The sequence below is a fragment of the Oculina patagonica genome, chromosome 2 (genome assembly GCF_052425735.1).
Source record: "Oculina patagonica isolate OP01 chromosome 2, crgOcupat, whole genome shotgun sequence".
NCBI classification, from domain to species: domain Eukaryota; kingdom Metazoa; phylum Cnidaria; class Anthozoa; order Scleractinia; family Oculinidae; genus Oculina; species Oculina patagonica.
Genome location: NC_135759.1, coordinates 7440466 through 7468264, shown reverse-complemented (window position 1 = coordinate 7468264; position 27799 = coordinate 7440466). Strand labels below are relative to the sequence as shown.

The following is a 27799-nucleotide window of genomic DNA, read 5'->3' as shown; positions in this document are numbered from 1 at the left end:
GGCGTATAATGAAATATCAAAATTCAATATACCCACAACATGAGATCTAAAATGAGATTTTAAAAGGTTTTGTCTGAAAATAATGAGCAACAGCTGTTGAATAGAGTCTAACTTGCTGTATATAAATTCATTGTTGATTTTCCTGGTAAACGCCTTGTACTGACTGTCAACAGAGAGCAACATCAATCTTCTTTCAGGTATTTAAAAACCTTTGCTTGTATTCTTTTCCCACTCTATCTAAGGCCCCGTCCACACTGACCCGGGTAAATTTGAAAACGCATCTTTTTTCTCCGGTTAGGCCAACCGTCCACACTAAAACGGTGTTTTCGGTCACCGAAAACGGAGCTTTTCAAAAACGCTCACCAATGAGCGTTTGGATTTGGAGCGTGAAATAGTGTATTTTTATATTTTATTGTAAATTATTTAAGAGGGCCACTGGTTTGTTAGTATTTTATGTTATTTTAGTGCAACCTTTGTTAAATAAAGACTTTACTTTTACTTTTACTTACTTATGAAGCGTATAGTTTTCAAGTTTACCCGGGTTAATGTGGACGGAAAACATTTTACGCGGCGTTTTCAAATTTCTACGTTTTCAAATTTTACTCGGGTCAGTGTGGACGGGGCCTAACACTGATAAAATTAAAGTCAAATTTCGGTTTAAATCATTCCAAAAGGAACGCTGAACCATACGAGAAACCTCGGTATTTTCAAGTGCAATAACTGAATCCTCAAAACGTAAATATTTTACCAGTTTTCCATTATTCTAAAATTCTTTTTTTTTAGTTAAATTTATTTCCTTGACTGCTGAATATCTCTTTTCTTTCCAGAGATATTCATTTTTTTTAAAAAAACTTAAACGGCCGACTATAACGCCAGCCAACTCTCCGTCAGCGACCCATTTGGCGAATAGCTTATACTTGTCCAAAGATACCCCTTGGTAAGACATTTGTAAAAATCATATTTAAAAGTTCCAGCACCTTTTTTCAGATATTTACGAATATTGGAAAACGCAGTCAAAGTGCAATTTTCCTTTCAAACAAAGGCCTGAAATAGGCTGCGAGGATGAAGTTCCGGAAGGTCTCGAAAAAACTTCAATTAACATCAAACTTCACACAAAACCAGAACAAACATTGCTTTACATTCTTTAACTGTCATAAGTTCGAAATACGTTGATAATGTGGTCTTGCAATCTATTTAATAAACCGCTCTGACAAGCCCTTAAAGTGGCGGCGAAATAAAAGCCATATTCAACAGCTTAAAAATACACCTGGTACCTCATTTATCAAAAATTTGAATTTACAGCATCAAATTATAATCATTAAACATTCGCTGTACCAAGTTTTAAGGAAATCGAAACGTTTCCTGCTGAGAAAATAAAAGGTTTGTGGCTCAAATGACACAATACGGAGGTTTACACTTTCAATGTGCTGATGAATCCTTAAATTAATTTTTACACCATCCATTTATATTTTAGACCGCAAAAATAACCACGTGTATATAAAAAACACGTTTACAGGTTTAAGAAGGTGGTTCAAACCATTTTTAGCCGTAAACTGATAAATCTAGTGTCGCCACCTTGTAGCCGCTTTGTGTCATTAAATTTGTTAACAAACGCTGCACGTTGACATATTTTCAAGGAAGAAGCTAAGCGAAATACTAAGTATTTGGCAAATTTTTCTTTACTTTGTCTGGTTCTACAGTGCGGCTACTATAACCGGGGTCAGTCAGAAAAAGTTAACCAATCACAAATCAGAAAGGAAACAATAAATTCAATGTTTTTTTACTTCAGCCAATGAAATTTCGAGTACAAAACAATGAAATTTCAATTTACTCCTTCGCCAAGAAAACAGATCAGTACAAATTTTGGCTGTATGGCGCTGCGTTTTTAAATAACTCTGATTGCACCCTTTTTGGACTTGAGTAGTTGTGACAGCACGAATTGGAAAGTTAATATCAGCGATGTTTATGAAAGAGAAGTTCGATGTGCCTCGTAAATCAACTCCTGAAATTCTATATTGGCGGAGAATATTTGAACACAAAATTGCATGTTTGAAGGATTCCGAAGACTCTCCGAGTCAATGTTTACAATAGCGTGTGATATATTCAAAGATGTTAATTTAATTATGATATACAGTAAATGGTTTGAACCCAGGAGTATCAGTAGCTCATATAGCATATTATTCGCGACAGTCCCTTTCACGCTCGCTAATAAGAGATGAAGATATGCGACCGTGCTTTGGTAAGTTGGAAGCAGAAATGGAAAGGATGAGGGAGGGTGGGAAAAGAAAAAGCACGGTAGCATAGAGAGGCAAGCTCGAAAGGAATAAACAACAGGTCTCGGCCACAACAGCCCGGATTCTTACGCGAACTGGGCCGAAATGAGATGCAGGGCTCTTATTTATACTCGCTCTTGTAAGGGACTGGCGCGAATAGCATACTATTCGCGACAGTCCCTTTCACGCTCGCTAATAAGAGATGGAGATATGCTCCCGCGCTCAGAAGTCTGCGCATTACATGGCCCAAAACCAGATGACCCAAGACATCGCCAATACTCAAACCCAAAGACCCAAAACTCAAACCAGAAAAATCCTTCCCAGCAACCCATAACTGAAGACGAAAGGCTAGCAAGACACTAACCAATCTAGCTGACAAGGTCTTAACTTCTAGGTTCCAGGGGCTAAAGTTCGCTATCCACGGCCTAAGGCTGAGCACTTTTTCACACAAACAAAGCATACACTGAACAACTAAGGCTGGACTGCCTTCCCTTGGGTGGCAGAACTTGAAGTACTAAAAATCCAGGATAATCGCTGGAAATACACGAGAGAACCCACCCAAGGGATGGCAGCCTGAGCGTCAGTAATCCGACTAGGGCATTAGACACCCTTTCAGGCTACCATGGGAAGAAAAGGAAAAGAAAAAATGGCCCGGGACAGGACGCGCAGTTATCTAAGCAAAAGTTCGCTATCCCCGGCCTAAAGCCGAGCACTTTTCCACAAAGACAAATCATAAAGCAACTGAGGACAGACTGCCTTCCCTTGGGCGGCAGAACTAGAGATACAGAAAATCCAGGATAAATGTACATGGCATGGGACAAAAATATTTGGCGCTGGAAATGCACGAGAGAACCCACCCAAGGGATGGCAGCCTGAGCGTCAGTAATCCGACTAGGGCATTAGACACCCTTTCAGGCTACCATGGGAAGAAAAGGAAAAGAAAAATGGCCCGGGACAATAGGGCAGTAAAATCGAAACGTGTAAAAACAGTGAACTTTGCTGTCAAGAAAACCTAAACAGATATGCCAGAGCAAAACATGTAAAAATTAAAAAATGGGCGCCTAGGGAATAGCACTACCCAAACACGAAATTTGAAAGGCAAAGTATGCATAACAAAACATCTAAAAGCAATACAGCCAAATAAAAGCACTTCACAAACCCGTTGTTTGTGAGGCAAACAACACAAAACATAAGTTTCACCGGAAGGAACGAAACAAACCAGTGTACAAATTAAAGGGAAACTAAAGGAGTGGAAAGCACTATGCAAACCCGAAGTTTGCACGGCAAAGTACGCAACAAAAAAACCCTCACAGTCACAAGTACAAATAAAGCATAAAAGCGTACAATTCCACAGGGGCCAAGGAAAGAACAGCACAAAGCCGGTGTTTGCGAGGCGAAGCACGCTGACTAAACAAATTAAAGCCGTGCAAAAGGAAAGCACTGTACAAACCCGATGTTTGCGAGGCGAAGCACACTAACATAACAAATATTCGTGTGCAAAAGAAAAGCACTGCACAAACCCGATGTTTGTGAGGCGAAGCACACTAACATAACAAATATTCGTGTGCAAAAGGAAAGCACTGCACAAACCCGATGTTTGCGAAGCGAAGCACACCAACATAACAGATAAACGTGTGCAAACGGAAAGCACTGCACAAACCCGATGTTTGCGAGGCGAAGCACACCAACATAACAGATAAACGTGTGCAAAAATGAAGGAAAGCACTGCACAAACCCGAAGTGTTCGAGGCGAAGTACACTAACAACAAATAAACGTGTGCAAAAGGAAAGCACTGCACAAACCCGATGTTTGCGAGGCGAAGCACACCAACATAACAAAATAAACGTGTGCAAACGGAAAGCACTGCACAAACCCGATGTTTGCGAGGCGAAGCACACCAACATAACAAAATAAACGTGTGCAAATGGAAAGCACTGCACAAACCCGATGTTTGCGAGGCGAAGCACACTGACATAACAAATAAACTGAATAAACGTGTGCAAAATGTGTTGGAAGCCGACCGACGGGAAAAGCACTTCACAAACCCGGAGTCGAAGCACGCATAAAATAAACATTCACAACAGTGCAAGCGTGCAAAATTTAAGCGAGGGACCGAGGAAAAAGCGCTGCACAAACGAGAGCTAACAAGGGAACACACAATACGTGGTATTAAAAAACAAGCCAGTAAATGACAAAAACAGATAAATACACGACGCTACTTTACCAGATAGTGCCGGACTTGGGACTGGATAGCTGCAGAAGTGTAAAGGCGTCGAAGAAGAGCTTGAAAGACAGCGGCCAAAACGGAGTTTAACATTTGCTTTTACAACAAATCAGGTAACAGAAGCGAAGGATTCTTACGCGAACTGGGCCGAAATGAGATGCAGGGCTCTTATTTATACTCGCTCTTGTAAGGGACTGGCGCGAATAGTGTGATCGTCCGGGTGAGAGTTGACAAATTTTACACGAGTCTTACAGCCAATAACATCACGGCTAAACTGACCAATCAACTTCAACGGAACAGTCTTAAAATGGGAGAGATACCATTGCTTTTTTAAAAATTATATTGTGAAATTTGTTTCATAGTGAATTAACTTTCGTGCTATTAGTTGTCAAATGGCAATGGAGAAATGAAACTGGGTTGTTGTAACTGAGAAGAGAAAACTTTGTAACAATCAACATAAACTGTTTGAATATTAATATATGAAGGTTCCGCTATTTGACTTGCGAATAGTGAGGACGTTCTCGTCCGTTCCTTTTTTTACTGTTCGTTTTCAAATTACTTAACTGTGAAAGAATGATTTTAATTTTTTTTAATGCTTTATTGAATAAACAAACATAACATCATCGACTGACAACAACTTTTTACTTGACTCCGAAGATGACTTCCGCTCAGGTTATCGAAACGTCAGTCACCAACAACAGTTGTTTTCAATTGTTTGATAAAGTTGGTTTATTTCAAAGTCATAATACTTGAGAAAATTGATTTTAAAGGCGCGAATTGCGAGGGCTCAGCTTAAAGATGGTGAATAAATAAATTCCGATTCGGAACACATGTACAGTTAATACTTCTTAGTTCGTAGTGGTGCACACGAACCTAATGCAAATTTATTTCATCTCCGACGAACTTTTGTTTCCAGCCTCTTTTAAAATTCGCCACCAGGGTTAAATCAAATGGTTATCTAAGTGCTTGATGTTCTAGTTCATGTAGCATAATAGTTTCTATTTAACTAATATTTTATATTTTCTTGGTCACTGAAATAGGTCTGAGTGATGAAGTTGTTATTGAGAAGGGAAGCATCGTGGCTGTTTATTGTTTTCTTTTGTAAGTGATCAATGTTTTATAGTACACTCAGCAAAGCGCACCAAAAAGAAGATTCCAAACTTGACGCGGGGTCTTCTGATGATTTCTGAAATTGACCCGACGATAACCTCCGAAGAATTTCAAAGATGCTTTACAGATTTGGAACATTTCCGAAGGTGACCCGAAGTGCTCGGAAGACGGACCAAGGATTCTTAGCTTAATTTTCGAAATAGTGTTAGAGGTTAATGATTCGTGAAAACACCTGTAAAACCTAGCACGAAAACATGCTTCTCATAAACTTACTTGGTTTTCTATAGATGAAAACAAATCACACGACCTTCCTGTACAATTCGTGATTAGGTCTCGCAATTTTTTGAAAGTGTTCAAATTGCAATCGCCTTAAGAATCGAGAAATTTGGAGAAGTTTCAAAACATCACTCGTACATATTAATCACAAATTGTACGCAATGCCGTTCGATTTCTTATATAAAAATATTTTTTTCAAGGTTTTAATTTGCAGTCAGTCTGTATAATTTTTTAGCTGCAGTACATCTTAAGTGATATAACAAACAGTTGTTTGAGCAAAATTTATTATTTCTATAGAAACTTTGATGATTTATAATGTCTTCCAAAACTTGATATCATCCTCCATAGATGTCATCACAGCTGTCGCGCGCACGCTAGCAACAATTTCAACAGTAAAGAAAACCAAACTTCAACAACGTGAACATCAGTTGCCATGACAGGGCTTAAATAAAGTTTTTGACAAGTTGTGCGAACTTTGTGTAATGGAGAGAAAGTGTAGGGCAAAAGATAAAAAGAACAAAAATTAACTGCTCGAAATGTCTTAGATAACTTTGCTCATGACATAAATTAAAGAAACTTTACATGCAAAGTATTCAAAAAAAGAATATCAAGGTTTAGTCATTTATTTCTGTATTATTTGCTCTCGAAAGTCAATGGGTACACAAATTAATGTGTGATAAACGTTACAAGTCAGCGTTTCTAAAGCGAAATAATGAGAACTGAACAGTCTGAGTAGTGTCCTGCGACTAAAAAACAAAATTAAATAAAAATTAACAAACAAACAAATTAATTAATAATTAATTAATTAATAAAATTAAAGGATATGGCATATTTCTAAAGATCACAGGGCCTTCTTTTAAAAAGAGAGCTATGAGAAATCGGGCGTTTGGTAACTGTTGCGGGCGGAAAACGTTGAACATTTATTCATGGAGAGAGAGAGAGAGAGGGAGGGAGAGGGAGAGGGGGAGAGAGGGAGAGCCAGAAGAAAGGGCACTTTTGTAACCTTTTTATGGCACATTCGTAACCAATATGGCACATTCGTAACCTGCAGTGGCACATTGGTAACTCCGTGTGGCACATTGGTAACTCAATATGGCACATTAGTAACCAATATGGCACATTAGTAACCAATATGGCACATTGGTAACTAATGTGGCACAATCGTAACATTTGCATTAATAAGCGTTTCTTAAGGTGGCTCGTGATAGTGAAATTAAGTCAGAATTAGACATGCCCGTCTTTGGTGTTCAATCGTGGATATACCAATAATGTTTAAGAAAATCTTTTAGTACAAACTTATACTTGTTTCACCAACGAAAAATCGAGGTCATTGTGACATCAAAATTTGTTACCATGGCAACGCAATAGGAGTTCAAAGATACCCTATTTTGGATTTTTTGAGGCTAATAACTCAAAAACTACTGGGTAAAATTTCTTGTTTTTGATATAATTTCATCTCACGGACAGAATGAAAATTTTTGCAAACTTTCAAAAAATTCTGTAGCGCATAGCACTGACCTTCTATCAAACATAACACAAAAACAGCGCATAGCACTGACGTAACAATCAAACAAAACACAAAAACAGCGCCTAACACTGACTTAACAATCAAACATAACACATAAAGAGCGCATAGCACTGAGCGAACAGTCAAACATAACACAACAACAGCGCATAGCTCTAACGTAACAATCAAACATAACACAAAAACTGCGCACAGCACTGACCTAACAATAAAACATATCACAAAAACAGCACATAGCACTGACCTAACAATCAAACATAACACAAAAAATGGGCACAGCACTGACCTAACAATCAAACATAACACAAAAAACAGCGCATAGCACTGACCTAACAATCAAACATAACACAAAAACTGCGCACAGCACTGACGTAACAAACATAACACAAAGACAGCGCATAGCTCTGACGTAACAATCAAACATAACACAAAAACAGGGCCTAACACTGCTCTAACAATCAAACAGAACACATAAAGAGCGCATAGCACTGAGTGAACAATCAAACATAACACAACAACAGCGCATAGCTCTGACGTAACAATCAAACATAACACAAAACATAGCGCATAGCACTGACCTAACATTCAAACATAACACAAAAAAGGGCATAGCACTGACCTAACAATCAAACAAATCTTAAAAACAGTGCCGAACACTGACCTTACAATCAAAACATAACACATAAAGAGCGCATAGCACTGAGCGAACAATCAAACATAACACGACAACAGCGCAAAGCTCTAACGTAACAATCAAACATAACACAAAAATTGCGCATAACACTGACCTAACAATCAAGCAGAACACAGAAAAACGGCGCATAGCACTGACCTAACAATCGAAAATAACACAAAAACAACGCATAGCACTGACCTAACAATCAAACAGAACTCAAAAACAGCGACTAACACTGACCTAACAATCAAAAATAACACATAAAGAGCGCATAGCACTGAGCAAACTATCAAACATAACACAATAACAGCGCATAGCTCTTCAGTAACGTAACAATCAAACGTAACACAAAAACAGCGCATGTCACTAACTTAACAATCAAAATAACACAAAAACTGAGCACAGCACTGACCTAACAATCAAAGAAAACACAAAAAAAGCACATAGCTCTAACGTAACAATCAAACATAACACAAAAACTGGGCACAGCACTGACTTAACAATCAAACATAACACAAAAACAGCGCATAGCACTGACCAAACAATCATATGTTAACGTAACAATCAAATATTGCGCATAGCACTGACCTAAGAATCGAAAATAACACAAAAACAGCGCATAGCACTGACCTAACAATCAAACATAACATAAAAACAATGCATAGCTCTGACGTAACAATCAAACATAACACAACAACTGCGCCTAACACTGACCTAAAAATCAAACATAACACAACTACAGTGCATAGCTCTAACGTAACAATCAACATAACACAAAAACAGCGCATGTCACTAATTTAACAATCAAAATAACGCAAAAACTGCGCACAGCACTGACCTAACAATCAAACAAAACACAAACACAGCGCATAGCTCTAACGTAACAATCAAACATAACACAAAAACAGCGCATAGCTATAATGTAACAATCAAACATAACACAAAACAGCGCATAGCTTTAACGTAACAATCAAACATAACACAAAAACAGCGCATAGCTCAAACGTAACAATCAAACATAACACAAAAACAGCCATAGCTCTAACGTAACAATCAAACAAAACACAAAAACAGCGCAATGCTCTAATGTAACAATCAAACAAAACACAAAAACAGCGCATAGCTATAATGTAACAATCAAACATATCACAAAACAGCGCATAGCTTTAACGTAACAATCAAACATAACACAAAAACAGCGCATAGCTCTAACGTAACAATCAAACATAACACAAAAACAGCGTAGCTCTAACGTAACAATCAAACAAAACACAAAAACAGCGCATAGCTCTAACGTAACTATCAAACATAACACAAAAACAGCGCATAGCTCTAACATAACAATCAAACATGACATAAAAACAGCGCATAGCTCTAACGTAACAATCAAACATAACACAAAAACTGGGCACGGCACTGACCTAACAATGAAAAATATCACATAAAGAGCGCTTAACACTGAGCGAACAATCAAACATAACACAAAAACAGCACAAAACACTGACCTAAGAATCAAACAAATCTTAAAAACAGCGCCTAGCAATGACCTCACAATCAAACATAACAAAAAAACTGCGCACAGCACTGACCTAACAATCAAACATAACACAAAAACAGCGCATAGCTCTAACGTAACAATCAAACAAAACACAAAAACAGCGCATAGCTCTAACGTAACAATCAAACATAACACAAAAACAGCCATAGCTCTGACGTAACAATCAAACAAAGCACAAAAACAGCGCAATGCTCTAATGTAACAATCAAGCAAAACACAAAAACAACGCATAGCTCTAACGTAACAATCAAACAAAACACAAAAACAACGCATAGCTCTAACGTAACAATCAAACATAACACAAAAACAGCCATAGCTCTAACGTAACAATCAAACAAAACACAAAAACAGCGCAATGCTCTAATGTAACAATCAAACAAAACTAAAAACAGCGCATAGCTATAATGTAACAATCAAACATAACACAAAACAGCGCCTAGCTTTAACGTAACAATCAAACATAACACAAAAACAGCGCATAGCTCTAACGTAACAATCAAACATAACACAAAAACAGCGTAGCTCTAACGTAACAATCAAACAAAACACAAAAACAGCGCATAGCTCTAACGTAACAATCAAACATAACACAAAAACAGCGCATAGCTCTAACATAACAATCAAACATGACATAAAAACAGCGCATAGCTCTAACGTAACAATCAAACATAGCACAAAAACTGCGTACAGCACTGACCTAACAATGAAAAATATCACATAAAGAGCGCATAGCACTGATCTTACAATCAAACATAACACAAAAAATCAGCGCATAGCACTGACCTAACAATCACTCATAGCACAAAAACAGCGCATAGCTCTAATGTAACAATCAAACATAACACAAAAACGGCGCACAGCACTGACCTAATAATCCCGGCAAACATAACACAAAAACAGCGCATAGCCCTAAGGTCACAATAAAACATAACACAAAAACGGCGCAGAGCACTAACGCAACAATCAAACATAACACAAAAAACAGCTCAGGTTGACCTAATAATCCAACATAAAATAAAAACAGCGCATAGCAGTGACCTAACAATCAAACATAACACAAAAACAGCGCATAGCCCTAAGGTCACAATAAAACATAACACAAAAACGGCGCAGAGCACTAACGTAACAATCAAACATTGCGCAAAAACAGCGCATGTCACTGACCTAACAATCAACCAAGCTCACAAACAGCGCATAGCACTGACGTAACATTCAAACATATCTCAAAAACAGCGCATAGCACTGACTTAACAATCAAACATAACACAAAAACAGCGCATAGCTCTAACGTAACAATCAAACATAACACAAAAACGGCGCACAGCACTGACCTAATAATCCCGGCAAACATAACACAAAAACAGCGCATAGCCCTAAGGTCACAATAAAACATAACACAAAAACGGCGCAGAGCACTAACGTAACAATCAAACATTGCACAAAAACAGCGCATGTCACTGACCTAACAATCAACCATAGCTCACAAACAGCGCATAGCACTGACGTAACAATCAAACATAACACAAAAACAGCGCATACCTCTAAGGTCACAATTAAATATAACACAAAAACGGCGCAGAGCACTAACGTATCATTTAAACATAACACAAAAACAGTGCACAGCACTGACCTAACAAACAAAAATAACACTGCTCATTCTGGCACTGTAATTAACTCCCATAAACGTTTTGTGCGACTTGCTTGTACCGTTACAATAGGCAATGTCACTATAACTTTTCTTGTATCGTTGCTTTAACTATAAAAATTAACCATGAGCTACCTTTCCAAATGGTTGTTAGAAGCGCTAAAAGCCTTTCCGTATTGCAGCGATGCCTGACATGTCGTAGCAAACATTTCCGTGTGTATCAAATGTAGACGACCATTGCTTGTTTTAAAGAACCTGATAAAACTGCCTCCAGCGCCAAGAGCTTAAAGGCCACAACCTTCCAAATTAGGTGGCAGGAAGATATTATGTTGATTATTATTTAGACCGGAAATAATCGAATTCTGAGTTTTTTTAATATTATTATCTCGGTGCTGGATTTCTTGCATTTATGGCACTCTTGTAACCCGGCTTGACGGCTGAAGTGAGGTCTGAAAAAATCGTTGTAAATGATAAACATTTCAATCTTAACAAATGAAAACTGGTCAAAACAATGCTATATAAAAGGCCTTTAATATGCCTAATTTTGAAGATCATACTTTAAATTGCAAGGATACAGGAGTCTTCACTAGTTGAAAATTGCAATACAAGGCCTTAAACTGAAACGCCAAACTCTAACCTCGAATGAAGTTCATATAACTTTACCTGATCTTTTAAAATAGTCATCGAAACGACATTTTAAATTGAAAGGGTAAGCGAGTGAACGTACTGGCATTTATTAGACGTCCATCTATCTATTGATCGCGGTAGAAATTGGATTTTACCCTTTTAAATTAGTTCTTACCCCGACTAGAGTTACTAGTGTGCCATTTTCGTCCTTTAAACGATAATAAATCATACAGGAATTGATGGATTGATCCACGATTTGCACAGAAGGTGTAAAATGCTTCAAATTTTTGATAAATAGGCTTTTTTCGGAGAACGGGAGGTAAATCAGGTTTTTCTTTAAAGGGAGACAAAATGTTACAAGAGTGCCACACTTTTCGTCTAGAGAGAGAGAGAGAGAAATTATAAGAAATTGCCGTGATTACTATCTAAAGTTCTGCAAGAACGTTAGTAAGAAAACGTTGAGGGGTATGGTGAGTCACTGCCAGATATGTTTTCCTTTGTTGGCAGATATGTAGGCCTATTACGGATTGAGAGTGGAGGGGGTAAGGGGGTAGGAGGTGGTAAGGTTGGGCTTATAACCACTTGTCAAGAACACAAACTGCAACTTTCGCCTAGGTGTATGGCGTTGTCTATGGTGTGTAATGTAACGATTCATTATTTACCAATGTTTTGAACGCTCGAACTAATACCTCTTATTCTCCACAGCTGCAGTATTTTCAGAAGTATCCCTACAAGATACTGGGGGAACAATAACACTGAGACCAGATGGTACTTACAGCATTACAGTTCCCGAAGGGAATTACGTGGAAATGACCATCACTTTTTCCCACGATTATGGATTCCAGGCTTGTTACTTGGACATATTCTTTGAGTTTCACGATGGATTAAACCAGTCGGCGAATGTCCTGAGTTTATTTTGTGAGTTCTATCAGAAACGATATATTTTTCGGTCCAGCGGACGCCATATGTGGTTAAAGCTTCATAAATCAAACACAGTCCGGGATGGTGTTTTTCACGCCAGCTACACGGCTAAGCAATTAAATTTCACAGGTATGAGGCTCTTTCTTTATAAATAACTATCAACATAACACAATTCAGGCTTTAATGTCTATAAACAACAGCCAAAATTAGCAAAATTACAAAATGACGTATAAAATTGCTTTTTGTTTTCAGTGGCGCCAGTCCTCACCCAGGTAAAGACCACTCAGGTTGTACTGTTCAATCATTCCTCGTATTTGTGGTGTCCGGCAGAAGGCGCTCCAGCCCCTACCATCGTCTGGAGAAAAAACGGTATTGTTGTGCAAAACAGAACAAGTGTGAGATATAACATGGGGATTGTGAAGGGAAATAACAACACCTACAGTTGTGAAGTGAAGAACGACGATCAACTCGCAAAGAAAGAACTTGCTCTTTTCATTGAAAGTGAGTTTTAAACATCTTGGCACAAGCGATCAAAATACGGGGACTCCGATGAAGGCCGTAGTATAAAATAAAATGGATCTGAGTTACTGTATTTTCTCCATTAAACGCCCCCGGCATTTATTTGACTCTTGCAGTTTATTGGAGCCCGAATTTCATTTAGCAAGGTATTTTCTTTATTATGTTTGACAAACATATATCTTTCTAATGAACCTACAGCTTATTACGCCATAAATAAGTACCTGAGGGGCCTATTTTAAACTCTACCTTAGAGACCTTGCGTTTTCTCGGTACCCGGCGTTTAATCGAGAAAATACGGGAGTTTAAGGTGGCCCGCGGGTATTTATGAGGCTGACAGTTCCCTTTTTTAAGCGCGTTTTAAAACGGGAAAACGTGAAGCGATTGCTTAGATTTTTGAGAATCTGAAAAATAATGCTTAAATTACATAAAATGATAAATGTTATGGCGATCAAACGCGATTTGTTAAAGTTATGAGCGATTTTTGGAAGCCTTCGTTTTTAATAAAATGCGATTATTTTGAAAATGCCACGGTGAATTTTTCAGTAATTACCCCAAAACGCTGCCAAACAGTTAAAGTTTACTCACAACAACTTACAGGAAAATCCACTCCGTAGATTTCCTGAACGAGCGACATCTTTATTTTGCCTTTAAAAACTGTTGTGTTATGCGTCTGACTTGACCGTCGCATAAATTTGATATTTATACTAACCCAGTACCAGCCAGTTTTGAGTCTGATGTCACCTTAATCTTGTGTGTAAAAGTTAAAAAGATCGTGTATATACATCAAATGTTAGCAGTCAATAAAGATGGATGGTTTTCAGTGGAATTTTTGAAAATATCAAACAAATGACGTTATTTAGAATTGCGGAAAATTTGTCGATTTGTTTTTGAGTCTAATGCTTGCGTGCGCTTTGCGCATGCGCATTAGACTCTTTGTTATATGAAAAAAGCTGTTAGCAATCCCAAGGGAATGGTTCGGGATCGATAATCGTTCGCTGTAATGTAGAAAACAATGATCAGCTGCAAGAACGGACTCCGTACGGACACGCACGATTAGTTTCAATTAAAAACAGCCAATCAGCGACACGTGTTCCCACGCATAATTAAAAGTTCTTTCTAAAGTCACGATTATTCAACACTTGAACAGGACGAAATAATTTTCCAGTTAAGACATTTGTAAGCTTTTTGTGAAAATAAATCTTCGTTTTCAGTTCAGTTAAGCACTTGTGTTTTCGTCTTGCTTAAAAAGCAAGACGTCTTTGAGAAAAAATATTTCGACGGCGACTCGCGTTTATTTACACAAGGCGACCAAATATTTATTTTGTTTTAAAAAATAGAAAACTTTACCTCGGTTTTTGTATTTAAGTCATTCGAATTTTGACCAATTTTTTCTTTACAGTGCAAACAAAAACCTTCAAAAATAAAAGATGTACATGGATAAATGTAAATCAAGTTACGCGACTAAATCAAAATGCGTTTGTTTGGCCGCTTTGCAGTATTACACTGTCCCGGCCTTTGCCATACACTGAAATCGAATTTCATGCTTTTACGACTCTCAGAGATCTTAAGTTCTTCTTACAGCTAGAAAAATCATAAAATGGTTACATTGATATGGAAGTGATGATTCGCGAAATTTGTACATCATGATAAACAGTCTTCGCTCCTGTGTATGGTAGCTCGATAATAATTGCCTAGTTTCCAGCGTTCAAAAGGTCATCTTTATATTGACGTGAGCATTTACACCCGTTTTTAGGAAAATCTGTCACTAAGTTAAGTGCTTACAGTACAATGGAGTAACAGTCACTATTTCAAGTGCTTTTATTGCAAAATCTGTTTCAAGAGTCATCATCAAAATGGTGAAAAATCTGAAAGAAAACGATGTGAAGTTCTTCAACCCTTGTTGTAATGAACATGCTTTTTGTAAATCGTCACGCAATCTTGTCCAAATGTTTAATCGTTTCTGCTTTTACGGACAATACGGAAGAAGTAACATCAACTCCTGTTCATACTTTAAATTTTGTGAAGCATATAACATTTATGACTGTTTCGTTTTCATCCATAATCATCCACGATGCCCCTAGCTTGCTATAAGCATTTTAAATTAAACTCCCGAACACAAACCTCTAACCAAATTTAACCGGCTTACGAAAACCGCGCAATCTGTATCACTATGCCATACGGCATTAGACTCATGTCACCCTTGGTGACCTATTTTTCATTTTTTTAAAGCTGCAGCTAGAACAGAATATTGCAAAGATTTGTGCCGAGTTTCAGCGTGTTCCTATCATACGGTTTGAAGAATTTCGGTCGCAAAGTCAGGTACATTTACTTTCCAAGATTTGGTCGCTTTGTAAACCCCGCATTTGGAATGAAATTATACTGTTGTTTTCGAAGAGAGGCGTTGCTTTCAAATTCCGCACGATCTTCTGCCACTTGGAAATAACACAGCCTGAAATAGTTACTACTAAAATGACAAATACCATTCCTGCACATGTATTTCCTGACGGTAGAAGATCGTGCGGAATTAACACCTCTCTTCAAACAACAACAGAATAATTTCATTCGAAATGCGAGGTTTACAAAGCGATTAGAACTTGGAAAGCAAATGTACCCGACTTTGCGACCGAAATTCTTCAAACCGTATGATAGGAACACGCTGAAACTCGGCACAAATCTTTGCAATATCCTGTTCTAGCTGCAGCTTTAAAAAAATGAAAAACAAATCGACAAATTTTCCGCAATTCTAAATAACGTCATTTGTTTGATATTTTCAAAAATTCCACTGAAAACCATCCATCTTTATTGACTGCTAACATTTGATGTATATACACGATCTTTTTAACTTTTACACACAAGATTAAGGTGACATCAGACCCAAAACTGGCTGGTACTGGGTTAGTATAAGTATCAAATTTATGCGACGGTCAAGTCAGACGCATAACACAACAGTTTTTAAAGGCAAAATAAAGATGTCGCTCGTTCAGGAAATCTACGGAGTGGATTTTCCTGTAAGTTGTTGTGAGTAAACTTTAACTGTTTGGCAGCGTTTTGGGGTAATTACAGAAAAATTCACCGTGGCATTTTCAAAATAATAGCATTTTATTAAAACCGAAGGCTTCCAAAAATCGCTCATAACTTTAACAAATCGCGTTTGATCGCCATAAAATTTATCATTTTACATAATTTAAGCATCATTTTTCAGATTCTCAAAAATCTAAGCAATCGCTTCACGTTTTCCCGTTTTAAAACGCGCTTAAAAAAGGGAACTGTCAGCCTCATAAATACCCGCGGGCCACCTTAAAATAACTTAAAAGGATTGTACTGGCGGAAGAAAAAAACTTTACCTATGGAACAGGGTGGAGTTTGCGCTCCGACATGTCGGGATTCCAAATACCACGCATCTCTGCGAAAAGGGTTACTTATGCAGCCAAATAACCTACTGTTGGCTGCGAGAGACTTGAGCTCCACGCAACTACAGCTTTATTATGAAAATGACCCACGTACTGTTTCGAGTAGACAGTTAGTTATAATGCAGTTTTAACCAACCGGAGAAATACTTGTCATTTTTTTATTATTTTAAGACACATTTTTATAAGTATAGTATAGCTTATTAAAACTGTCTTGATCATTTCAGAGTGCCCAGATCCCTGCCAGTGCAAATATCACGAGGCAGCTCATTCCATGTTATCAGTCTTGTGTGGAGGAAAACAGTTGAAGACAGTTCCAAGAACACTGCCATTCTCCACTGCTGTATTGTACGGAATATGGAATACTTAAAGGGACTGTGTCACGGATTATAGGCATGGGAAAGGCCATTAAATTCAGTGAAATATATACTAGTTATGCAACGCTTTTGAGTGGTATACTATGGAATATGCCACGAGTCACTTGTATTTTCTCGATATACACACGAGCCTTTAGGCGAGTGTGTATACCAAGAAAATACAAGTGACAACTGGGATATTCCATAGTATACCACGAGAAAGTGTTGTGTAACTATTTTATACCATGCCATAGAAAATACGCCTTCTAAATTTCGTCGAGAATACAATCGCAGCGCACGATGGGAAGGTTGGGTTGAATACCGTCGAATATACAACGGCTTTCCTGTATTCTGATTGGCTGTATTTTCTATGGCATGGTATAAAAAAAATACCCCCTTGAGACAGTGAACAAATATTTCAATAACACAGGAAATACAAAAGAAGGTATGGATGGCCAAAAGTGAAGAAGAATGAAACAGACTGTGATATAGGTTTTTGAAATATTGTTAGGCTAAACAGTTTTCAAAGTCCATCTCGTTTGCTTGTAACTTTTCATTAAATTATAGCGCCCGGAAGACACATTTGGTTGAAATAAAGCCATGGCTTTGTCATTTAGATCCATAGAAGTAATTTCCTTACAAACATTAAGTTTTATAGCAAGAATTTGGCAAAACTTAATAAAGTAAACTTAACTCAGCCGTGACGCAGTTCCTTTTAATGACAACAATTAAGAATAGTAATGTTTCCCTACTTAAGAGATGATATAACTCTTGTGATTATCTCGCATTCATGAAAACGAATAGTATGAAAAAAGGTTGAAAACCGAAAAAGAACGCCTGATTTATACTAAGAGATAATGGTAACAGCACGGATAACGGTGCTAGATGTAGTACCACTACATAAAATGAAATAATAAAATAACATAACATAACATAATAAAATAACATAACATAACATAACATAACATAACATAACATAACATAACATAACATAACATAACATAACATAACATAACATAACATAACATAACAACATAACATAACAACATAACATAACAACATAACATAACATAACATAACATAACAAAACATAACATAACATAACATAACATAACATAACATAACATAACATAACATAACATAACATAACATAACATAACATAACATAACATAACATAACATAACATAACAACATAACATAACATAACAACATAACATAACATAACATAACATAACATAACATAACATAACATAACATAACATAACATAACATAACATAACATAACATAACAACATAACATAACAACATAACATAACAACATAACATAACATAACATAACATAACATAACATACCATAACATAACATAACATAACATAACATAACATAACATAACATAACATAACAACATAACATAACATAACATAACATAACATAACATAACATAACATAACATAACATAACATAACATAACATAACATAACAACATAACATAACAACATAACATAACAACATAACATAACATAACATAACATAACATAACATAACATAACATAACATAACATAACATAACATAACATAACATAACATAACATAACATAACATAACATAACAACATAACATAACATAACATAACAACATAACATAACAACATAACATAACAACATAACATAACATAACATAACATAACATAACATAACATAACATAACATAACATAACAACATAACATAACATAACATAACATAACATAACAACATAACATAACATAACATAACATAACATAACATAACATAACATAACATAACATAACATAACATAACATAACATAACATAACATAACATAACATAACATAACATAACATAACAAAACAAACATAAACGAAATTGAATGAGAGAAAAAAACGAAAGGAATTAAGTAGGGTAAAGAAAAATGATCACCCGGACGCTACAACGCACAAATTTACACACCCACCATACACCGTATTTAGCTTATCTGGTGATTATTTTTTGTTAGAGACTTATCAGAGAATCAGTTAAAAGAATTGCCTGTGGAATCTTTTTCAAACAACACTGAAATATTGAAATTGTAAGTAAAACTCTTTCTCGGAAATCTCATACACATTGAAACTAGTGGAGGTGAGGCGAGGAGAGGGATTTACCAAAACCTCCAGCTTCCCTGCACCTTGTTCTCCCGCGTCCCCAGAAGCCAGTTTGTAATAAAGAGCATGATCCTGTAGTAGCCTAACCTTTTTTCAATAATAACTGAAAAACGTTAGAAAATTGTCCGCATTAACTTGTTTTTATGTATCTAAGTTGAAGGCGAGTTTTTTGGTAATAGTAACTCCTGTAACTTTCGTCCTTTTCAAACTAAATCAATAATATAGCGTCCAGAAACGAAATATTTTCAGTAATTTTTCGTTTGATTTATAACTCATTTTCGTATAATTTCCAGAGGTGAATTCGATTCTGATTGGTCGAGAAGCTCGGACTATGTCGCAATATTCACCGCGCTAGGTGGTGAATATTGCATCTCAAGGTTTGGCTACTAAGCCATGCCACGTTTGCCATCCAGGCCAGTGAACATGGCGGCATTTGCTGAATGAAAATTTCTCTCATTTAAAAGAAATCACTCCAACTCCTGGATATTTGAAACATTGGGAATTTTGCAAATTTACTACCAAGGCTTTTCGACCGAAAATATTTTCAAGAGATGGTTTTCAAGGCATTAGAATCGATCGTAAACATTGTGGTTTTGGAGATCGCTCAAGATCGCACACGGCCATGTACTCAGTCAGATCGACTGTCAAAACATTATTTAGTTTTCTTCTCACTGGAGCTACTAATTTCGAGAGGGTTCAAACAATTGCTCAGAAGTCACCAACGATTAAACAAAGGTACCAGAAATGTATTTTTTTCCTAGTGTTTGTTTTGTTCCGTTTTATTACTAAAACTTGAGTGTAAATTATGATTTCAATCGATGAATTAAACTGGTTTACACGTATGCAAGCGAGCACTTATGTTTGTTCTTCGTGTTTTCTATTTTTATTTTGCAGTTTTTGATATTCACCTCTGAAAATTATACTAAAATAATTATTCGCCTCAGGCTCAGTGATTATTGTTGAATAATCACTTCGCCTTCGTCTTTTTACGCCCTCTCTTTTCCCGCTTCCCGCTTCCCGCCAATTTTCTCCTGGGCTCCTGCCCTCCTGTCCCCCTTCACTGTTAATGGTAATTCCTCTATTATCGCTGCATAAAACTCCATGTAAAGTTTTCAAAATAAATAAGATAAGCATGTTTATTGAGTATAAAAACATTTAAAAACAATATAATAGGTTTCGACTTTGACAGTCTTCTGTGAGTAGTTTTTATTCTAAAGCTATTTACTAGGATTTTAGTCAAATAGCCCGTTATCGTATTTCATTATTATTTTGTTTTTAAATTTTCATTATTTAGTGGGCTTAGCTTAGTGCGTGATCCACTTTTAATACAGTAATGCCTATGCTTGAAAGCAATAGTAGAACTGCCCCCGGTGCCTTTTGCATCAATCCGTCACGTACCAAGTTTTTCGTAAACATAAAAATAAGACACTTTGGAAAATGGTTTTTAACGGGAACAGAAAGAGCGTATTAAAATAAGCTACCCTGTAAATTTACGGGCCTTTACCTTAAAAGGGGCATTTGTAAGGCATTTGTAAGACATTTGTAGACTGTAACAGTCTCTTGTATGGTCTCCCTGATAAAGAGATCTCGAAAATTCAACGTGTTCAGAACTCGGCCGCCCGGCAGGTGACACGAACAAGGAGAGCAGATCGCATTACCCCAACCCTTCGTAAGCTTCACTGGCTGCCCGTGCGAAAGCGTTTATTTTTGAAAATTTTACTTTAAGCTTTTTTAAGTTTTAAATGATTTAGTACCCAGTTACTTGGCGGAAGTTATTAATATTTATCGACCGAATAGGTGTCTTCGTTCCAACAATGATCACCTGCGACTTCAGAGACCAGTGTTTAAGACGCTTTTTCATATTGCGCGCCAGCAGTATGGAACAGTCTCCCACTTGATGTGAGAAGTGCCCCATCGGGTGACACTTTTAAAACTAACCTTAAAACGTTTTTATTCAATTATGATCTTTGACATTTTTTAATGAATTTTAGAATTTTATTGAATTTGTATTCTATCATCCTATTGCAATTTTCAAATATTCTATTTACTTACCTTAATATTGTTTTCGTTAATACTTGTTGTAAGAGCATTGATATTTTTAATGTAAAGCGTTGTGAATAGATTATTATTATTATTTAAAGGTTTCCGTCAATACATAATATTTTCTTAGCTTTTCTGAATTGCACAAAATCCCATGATACTTCCCCTTTAACCCTAATCAGACCAGGCTTCTCTGACCGGGGGAGGGGGAGGGGGGGGGGGGGTCTTCAGAAGCCCCCTTATGTAACTTCCAGAATATTTAAGCATTCACAATAACACTTATAGAATGTATAATATGTCTAAAGATCTTTCTTTTGGTATACGTCACGTGGGATGATGACGTCACATCACGTGACAATTAAATCATGATGTCAAAACAGCCGCCATCTTGGATTTCAAAATTTTTCCAAAATGCCAGAAAACCACCCAAAATTACTGCAAAATACTCCAAATCGATGAAACTGTGCGTAAAACCCGTAAAAAGGTAAAAACTAGCTGCATTAAAGCTAAATTTCATTTATAGAAACACGAAAATAACAAATTTGGGAAAATATGCCGATAACTATTCTGCAGTTACAAAGTCATTATTAATTCCGTTCAGACTGGGACACGAGGGAAGGAGAAAAAGGTGCCCAATGTCATTGTCAAAATTTTATAGGAAAATCCATTACCTGACGAGGGAATTCCACGTTAAATTTCACGCGAAAAACCGATATCGCACGAATCGCGACGCCATGAGTGTGATATCAGTTTTTCAAGTGAAATTTAACGTGTAATTCACGAGTCAGGTAATAGATTTTCCTTGAATGGTATAGTGAATCTCCTTTTCAAAATTGCGAGAAATTCACGAGGGGCCGCTTCTACCCCCTTCCTTGTACGTTCGAGGGGTAACACAGGTTAACGTTGTAGTTTTATTTAACTTCGATTTTGTAAAATTTGATTACAAAAACTACAAAATACTTAAAAAAGTAATGTCAAACAGTCCTTTACTGGCCTAAACTGTATGTCGGTATGCGGTTGCTATGGCAATGTATAAAATCGTGGGCAAGCTGTTGACAAATCACAATTTCTGCGGCAGATGAATGATCAGCTGCTGGCAGTCTTAGCGTCATAAAATATAAATCTTTTTCAAATGCAACCTTGACAGGGGTTGTATCCACCCCCCTTCCTAATACGTCCGGGTTATTATTTTACTGAACTTCGATTTTAAGCGCAGTTCTAGTGTTATTTCGCACCTGGAATTAGCTCAATCGATTACAAAATCGACAGACTCTTTTTAATCTTTTAAATATAATTATAAAAATTGACGGTATTTAAAGGACTTGGCTCAAGGAGTTTTCGCACACAACACTAAGCTTGTTCGGCTGTAAGTAGAACTATTCTGCAGTAACAAAGTCAGTATAAATCCCATACAGACAGCCGTTACTTCGCCGGTACCAATTTATACACCTGGGTGGAAAGAGGCAATGTGAGAGTAAAGTGTCTTGCCCAAGAACACAACGCAGCGCCCCAGCCAGGCCTCGAACCCGGGCAGTTTGATTCAGAGTCGAACGCGCTAACCGTTAGGCCACCGCGCCTCCGATAAGGGCCCTGCTAATTATGTATCCATCCCTCGGCTATGCGGACTTATTTACCTCGCAACGAGGTGGGGTCCGTTATGCACAAAGTACACCCAAAACTTAAATAACAGTTTATTAATATTATGAAATGAATATATGAAATTCATATATCTGTACTGTGGATATACATTTTAAGCAAATGAAAGATCATCGCAGTAATGTACTCAACTTAAGCAGTTGAGAAAAGCAAGCCTGAAAAAAATTGAGAACTCTGTATCTTCTCCATCCACGGGTATATTACGAACTCACAAGTGACCAGCTCCCAGTTGGCTTGATAGCTCAGTTGGTTAGAGCGCTGCACTAGTATCGCAGAGGTCATGGGTTCGATTCCCGTTCAAGCCTGAATTTTTTTCAGGCTTGCTTTTCTCAACTGCTTAAGTTGAGTACAAAACTGCGATGATCTTTCATTTGCTTAAAAGTTTATTAATATTTTTACAACCGTTCACCATTTTGGGTTCACCATCTTTGATTTCAAAGTTCGAACTTGGGATTAGCTCAATCCATTACGAAATGGACAGAATTCTTGCAATTTTACAAGAATAATTCTTAATTATTGACCGAGTTTAACTAAGGAGATTTTACTTGTTGATAGGACTGTGCACGAGAATCAATTAAGGGTCTTGCCTCAAGAAGTTTTCTCACGCAACACCGAGTTGATAGCTCTGTAAGTAGAACTATTCTGCAGTTACAAAGTCAGTATTAATCCCATTCAGACTGGGGACACGAGGGAAGGAGAATAAGGTGCCCAATGCCATTGTCAAAATTTCCTTGAAATAATTTTAGATAGCATCATCCAGACATACCAATGGAGGGGTGGGATAAGTGACAGTTATTTTGAAATGCTCTATCAAACCTTCACAGAAAATGGCAGCAAAACCAAAAACAAAATAACACACAGCGAATCTTTTTTTTCTAATTTAAAAGTTCCTCAATGTTTATAATTAGACCATGCCACACACAGAAAGACGGGAAAAACGCACGGCCTCGTCGGGTTGTTTTCGCTACCCTAAGTAGAGTGTTATAACATTTAGGGTTAACTTATTTTAAATTATAGGATGGTCATGTAATTGAATTTAGCGTTCAATTCCGTTATATTCATTATAGGTACGTTACTACATTTATCGTCGATTATTGTTACATTTGAGATCAGTATCACATTTAGCATTTTTTTCTATTACACTTACGGTTATTATAACATTGAGCGGTGACACAAGCGACTTAGACAGGCGGTAATTAAACGAATTAACAAAGGGTAGTAATGCAAAACCAGAACAAACGCAATTTACTTTCGACACTCAAGTGAAAACCGCTGTATGCTTGAAAGAAATAGTAGACATGCCCCCAGTGCCTTTTGCATCAATCCGCCACGTACCACGTTTTTCGTAAATATAAAAAAGACACTTTGAAAAATCGTTTTTAACAGGAACAGAAAGAGCGTATTAAAATAAGCTACCCTGTACATTTGCGGCCTTTACCTTAAATATGGCATTTTCTATTCTTTTCTTTTGTATGGGCAAAACAAGCCTGGCGATCCAGTCACCGTCTAGTTCTTTCAGAAAATCTTAAAATATTTATCCTTTCGACGGGAATATTTGTAAATATGTGCTTGGATGGAATGCCTTCTCACCTCAATATACAACGTCCTAATTTCACAATACCGTGTCCATTTCTCGATAGATTATTGTCCAAGAACCAATTAGAAACCCTGCCTCCATCAGTGTTTGGTAACAATACCAAGCTGGAGTTGCTGTAAGTAGGATTCTTCATCAGGTTAAGCTTGCTCTTCTTTACACAGACGAGCAGAATGTTAGAATTAGAAATGAGCAGGGAGCAGCTAAAGAGCAGAGAGCACCAATTCACAATATCAATTTGTTTTCAATGTCACCTGTCTATTTTTGCTTGCAAAAAGACACCCGTTTTCTGCTAGCAAATTTATAGACAAATGTATGGAAACTAAACAGGCGATACGAGGTTTTCCACCCAGGCCACATCCCTGAGAGTCCATTGGTAAAATCATTTACCTTATATCTGAAAAGTATCAAGGGGATTTTGATTGATTTCGTGGATATTGTGGTATAATATATTTATTTGTTTAGAAAATAATCACAGAACACCACAAGAAAGATGTCAACCAAATTCTTAAAAAAAAAAAGAAAAAAATGATCCTCTCTTGCGTATTTGGGAAACAAAATGCGAGAACTTGGAGAGAACTAAAAACAAACTTCGCCGGGATTTTTCAAGTTGTAATTTATTTTGACCTTTTCCACCTTCGGCCAGAGACACTCGTCGACAGTTTTGGTACTCTAGGTGGTAATTTATAATGAACACGGACCATTATTGGAAATATTCGTCAGTATCTTGAGCAACGGAGCACAGGAAAATTGGTTCACGACTTTGTGTCCTCTAAACTGCACTACTGTAACAGTCTCTTGTATTGTCTCCCTGAAAAAGAAATCTCGAAAATCCAACGTGTTCAGAACTCGGCCGCCCGGCAGGTGACACGAACAAGGAGAGCAGATCGCATTACCCCAACCCTTCAACCCTCCGTTAGCTTCACTGGCTGCCCGTGCGAAGCGTTTATTTTTTAAAATTTTATCGTTAAGGTTTTTAAGTTTTAAAAGATTTAGCACCCAGTTGCTTGGCGGAACTTATTAATATTTATCGACCAATTAGGTGTCTTCGTTCTAACAGTGATCTCGTGCGACTTCAGAGACCACCAGTGTTTAAGACCAAGAGTTACGGTAGGCGCGTTTTGTCATATTGCGCGCCAGCACTATGGAACAGTCTCCCACTTGATGCGAGAAGTGCCCCATCGGCTGACACTTTTAAAACTAACCTTAAAACGTTTCTATTCAATAATGATCCTTAGTATTTTTTAATGAATTTTAGAATTTTATTGAATTTGTATTCTATCATCCTATTGTAATTTTTAAATACTCTTTTTACTTACCTTTATATTGTTTTCGTTAATACTAGTTGTAAGAGCATTGATATTTTTAATTTAATGCGCTGGGAATAGATTATTATTATTATTTTTTAAAGGTTTCCGTCAATACATAATATTGTCTTAGCTTTGCTGAATTGCACGAAATCCCATGATACTTCCCCTTTAACCCTATAAATTCTCATAAATTCCCGTTACAATCTCTGTGTTTTGCGACACGTTTATCCCATTGTTAAAATGGGAAAAGGTCTTTTAACTTATAAGGCTATCTTGTTCTTCTCAAGGGACTTATCACAGAATCAGTTAAAAGTTTTGCCCGAAGGAGTCTTCTCAAACAACGCTAAGCTTATCTATCTGTAAGTAGAACTCTTCATGCAGCAGCTAGAAAATCGTCATGAATCCCATCCAGAGTGGGTCTGGGAAATATAGCGAAGGGCTATTTTCGCACGCTATATGCAATGTAACAATTTGTTTCCTTTTGGGAGCCAATCTTTTTTTCGTTTACGTTTTTTCTCGGTTAGTATTGTATTACGGACCGGCGAGTTTTTATCCGTCGATCTGTGATTCAACCACAAAGCAGAAATAAATCAACGTGAAGAAGAGGAGGATACCTATCTTACAGTACGGACTGAAAAGATAAAGTCAGTTAATAAGGCATTTACCGAGTATTATATCTCTTGCCCTATTAAAAGGTAAACATTTCAAGGAAATAATACCGAAATTTGCTCCCTATTTTCAAAATTATGCTAGTTAACTTTAAAAGACTTGCAAAATAAAGGGAGAACAGGGCAAAAAAACATATTTTAGAGCTTAAAGACTCCTTGCAAGCATCACTGAACAGCAGTTTTTCCTCTGGGAATTGCTGGATTCACCCATTAAGACATACCTTTTTTTTTGTACCTGAGATACCTTTTTCGTCATGTTTTCCTTTGGTCGGTTTCAATAAACGCCCCCAAAAGATTGAAGCTCTCTGTACTATTTTGTCAGCTGCTGAGCTATCTGAACTGGAATCGTACTCTTAGATGACGAGAACGCCATCTTGAAATAATTTTAGATAGTATTCTCCAGACATACCAATTGAGGGGTGGGATAAGTGGCAGTTATTTTGAAATGCTCTATCAAACGTTCACAGAGAATGGCAGCAAAACCAAAAAAAAAAATAACACACAGCTAACCTTTTTTTTTTCTTTTAATTTAAAAGTTCCTCAATGTTTATAATTGATCACACACAGAAAGTCGGGAAAAACGTGCGACCTCGTCAGGTTGTTTTCGCTACCCTTAGTAGACTGTTACAACATTTAGGTTTAACTTATTTAAAATTTTAGGATGGTCATGTAATTAAATTTAGCGTTCAATTCCGTTATATTTATTATAGGTACGTCACTACATTTATTTCTACATTTGAGATCAGTGTCACATTTAGCATTTTTTGTATTACATGTACGGTTTTTATAACATTGAGCGGTGACACAAGCGACTTAGACAGGCGGTAATTAAACGAATTAACAAAGGGTTGTAATGCAAAACCAGAACAAACGCAATTTACTTTCGACACTCAAGTGAAAACCGCTGTATGCTTAAAAGAAATAGTAGACATTCCCCCAGTGCCTTTTGCATCAATCCGCCACGTACCACGTTTTTCGCAAATATAAAAAAAAACACTTTGAAAAATGTTTTTTAACAGGAACAGAAAGAGCGTATTAAAATAAGCTACCCTGTACATTTGCGGCCTTTACCTTAATAAAGGCATTTTCTTTTCGTTTCTTTTGTATGGGCAAAACAAGCATTCTCACCTCAATACACAACGTCCTAATTTCAAAATGCCGTGTCCATTTCTCGATAGGTTGTTGTTCAAAAACCAATTAGAAACCCTGCCTCCATCAGTGTTTGGTAACAATACCAAGCTGGAGTGGCTGTAA

The 27799-nt window shown here is 37.0% G+C and overlaps 1 protein-coding gene and 1 non-coding gene across 2 annotated transcripts; both read left to right on the top strand.

Annotated features, from left to right (window-relative positions):
* The first annotated feature begins 146 nt into the window (after nt 1-146).
* On the top strand, nt 147-27799 carry LOC144642133 (uncharacterized). The gene is made up of 10 exons (XM_078501123.1): nt 147-197; nt 828-937; nt 5539-5599; nt 12621-12965; nt 13089-13337; nt 16990-17110; nt 19133-19204; nt 24614-24685; nt 26165-26236; nt 27724-27799. The coding sequence occupies exons 3-10, from the start codon at nt 5548-5550 to the stop codon at nt 27797-27799; spliced, it is 1059 nt and encodes a 352-aa protein (XP_078357249.1). The 5' UTR covers nt 147-197; nt 828-937; nt 5539-5547.
* On the top strand, nt 23205-23278 carry Trnat-agu (transfer RNA threonine (anticodon AGU)). Its single transcript has one exon. It is a non-coding gene; the product is annotated as a tRNA-Thr (tRNA).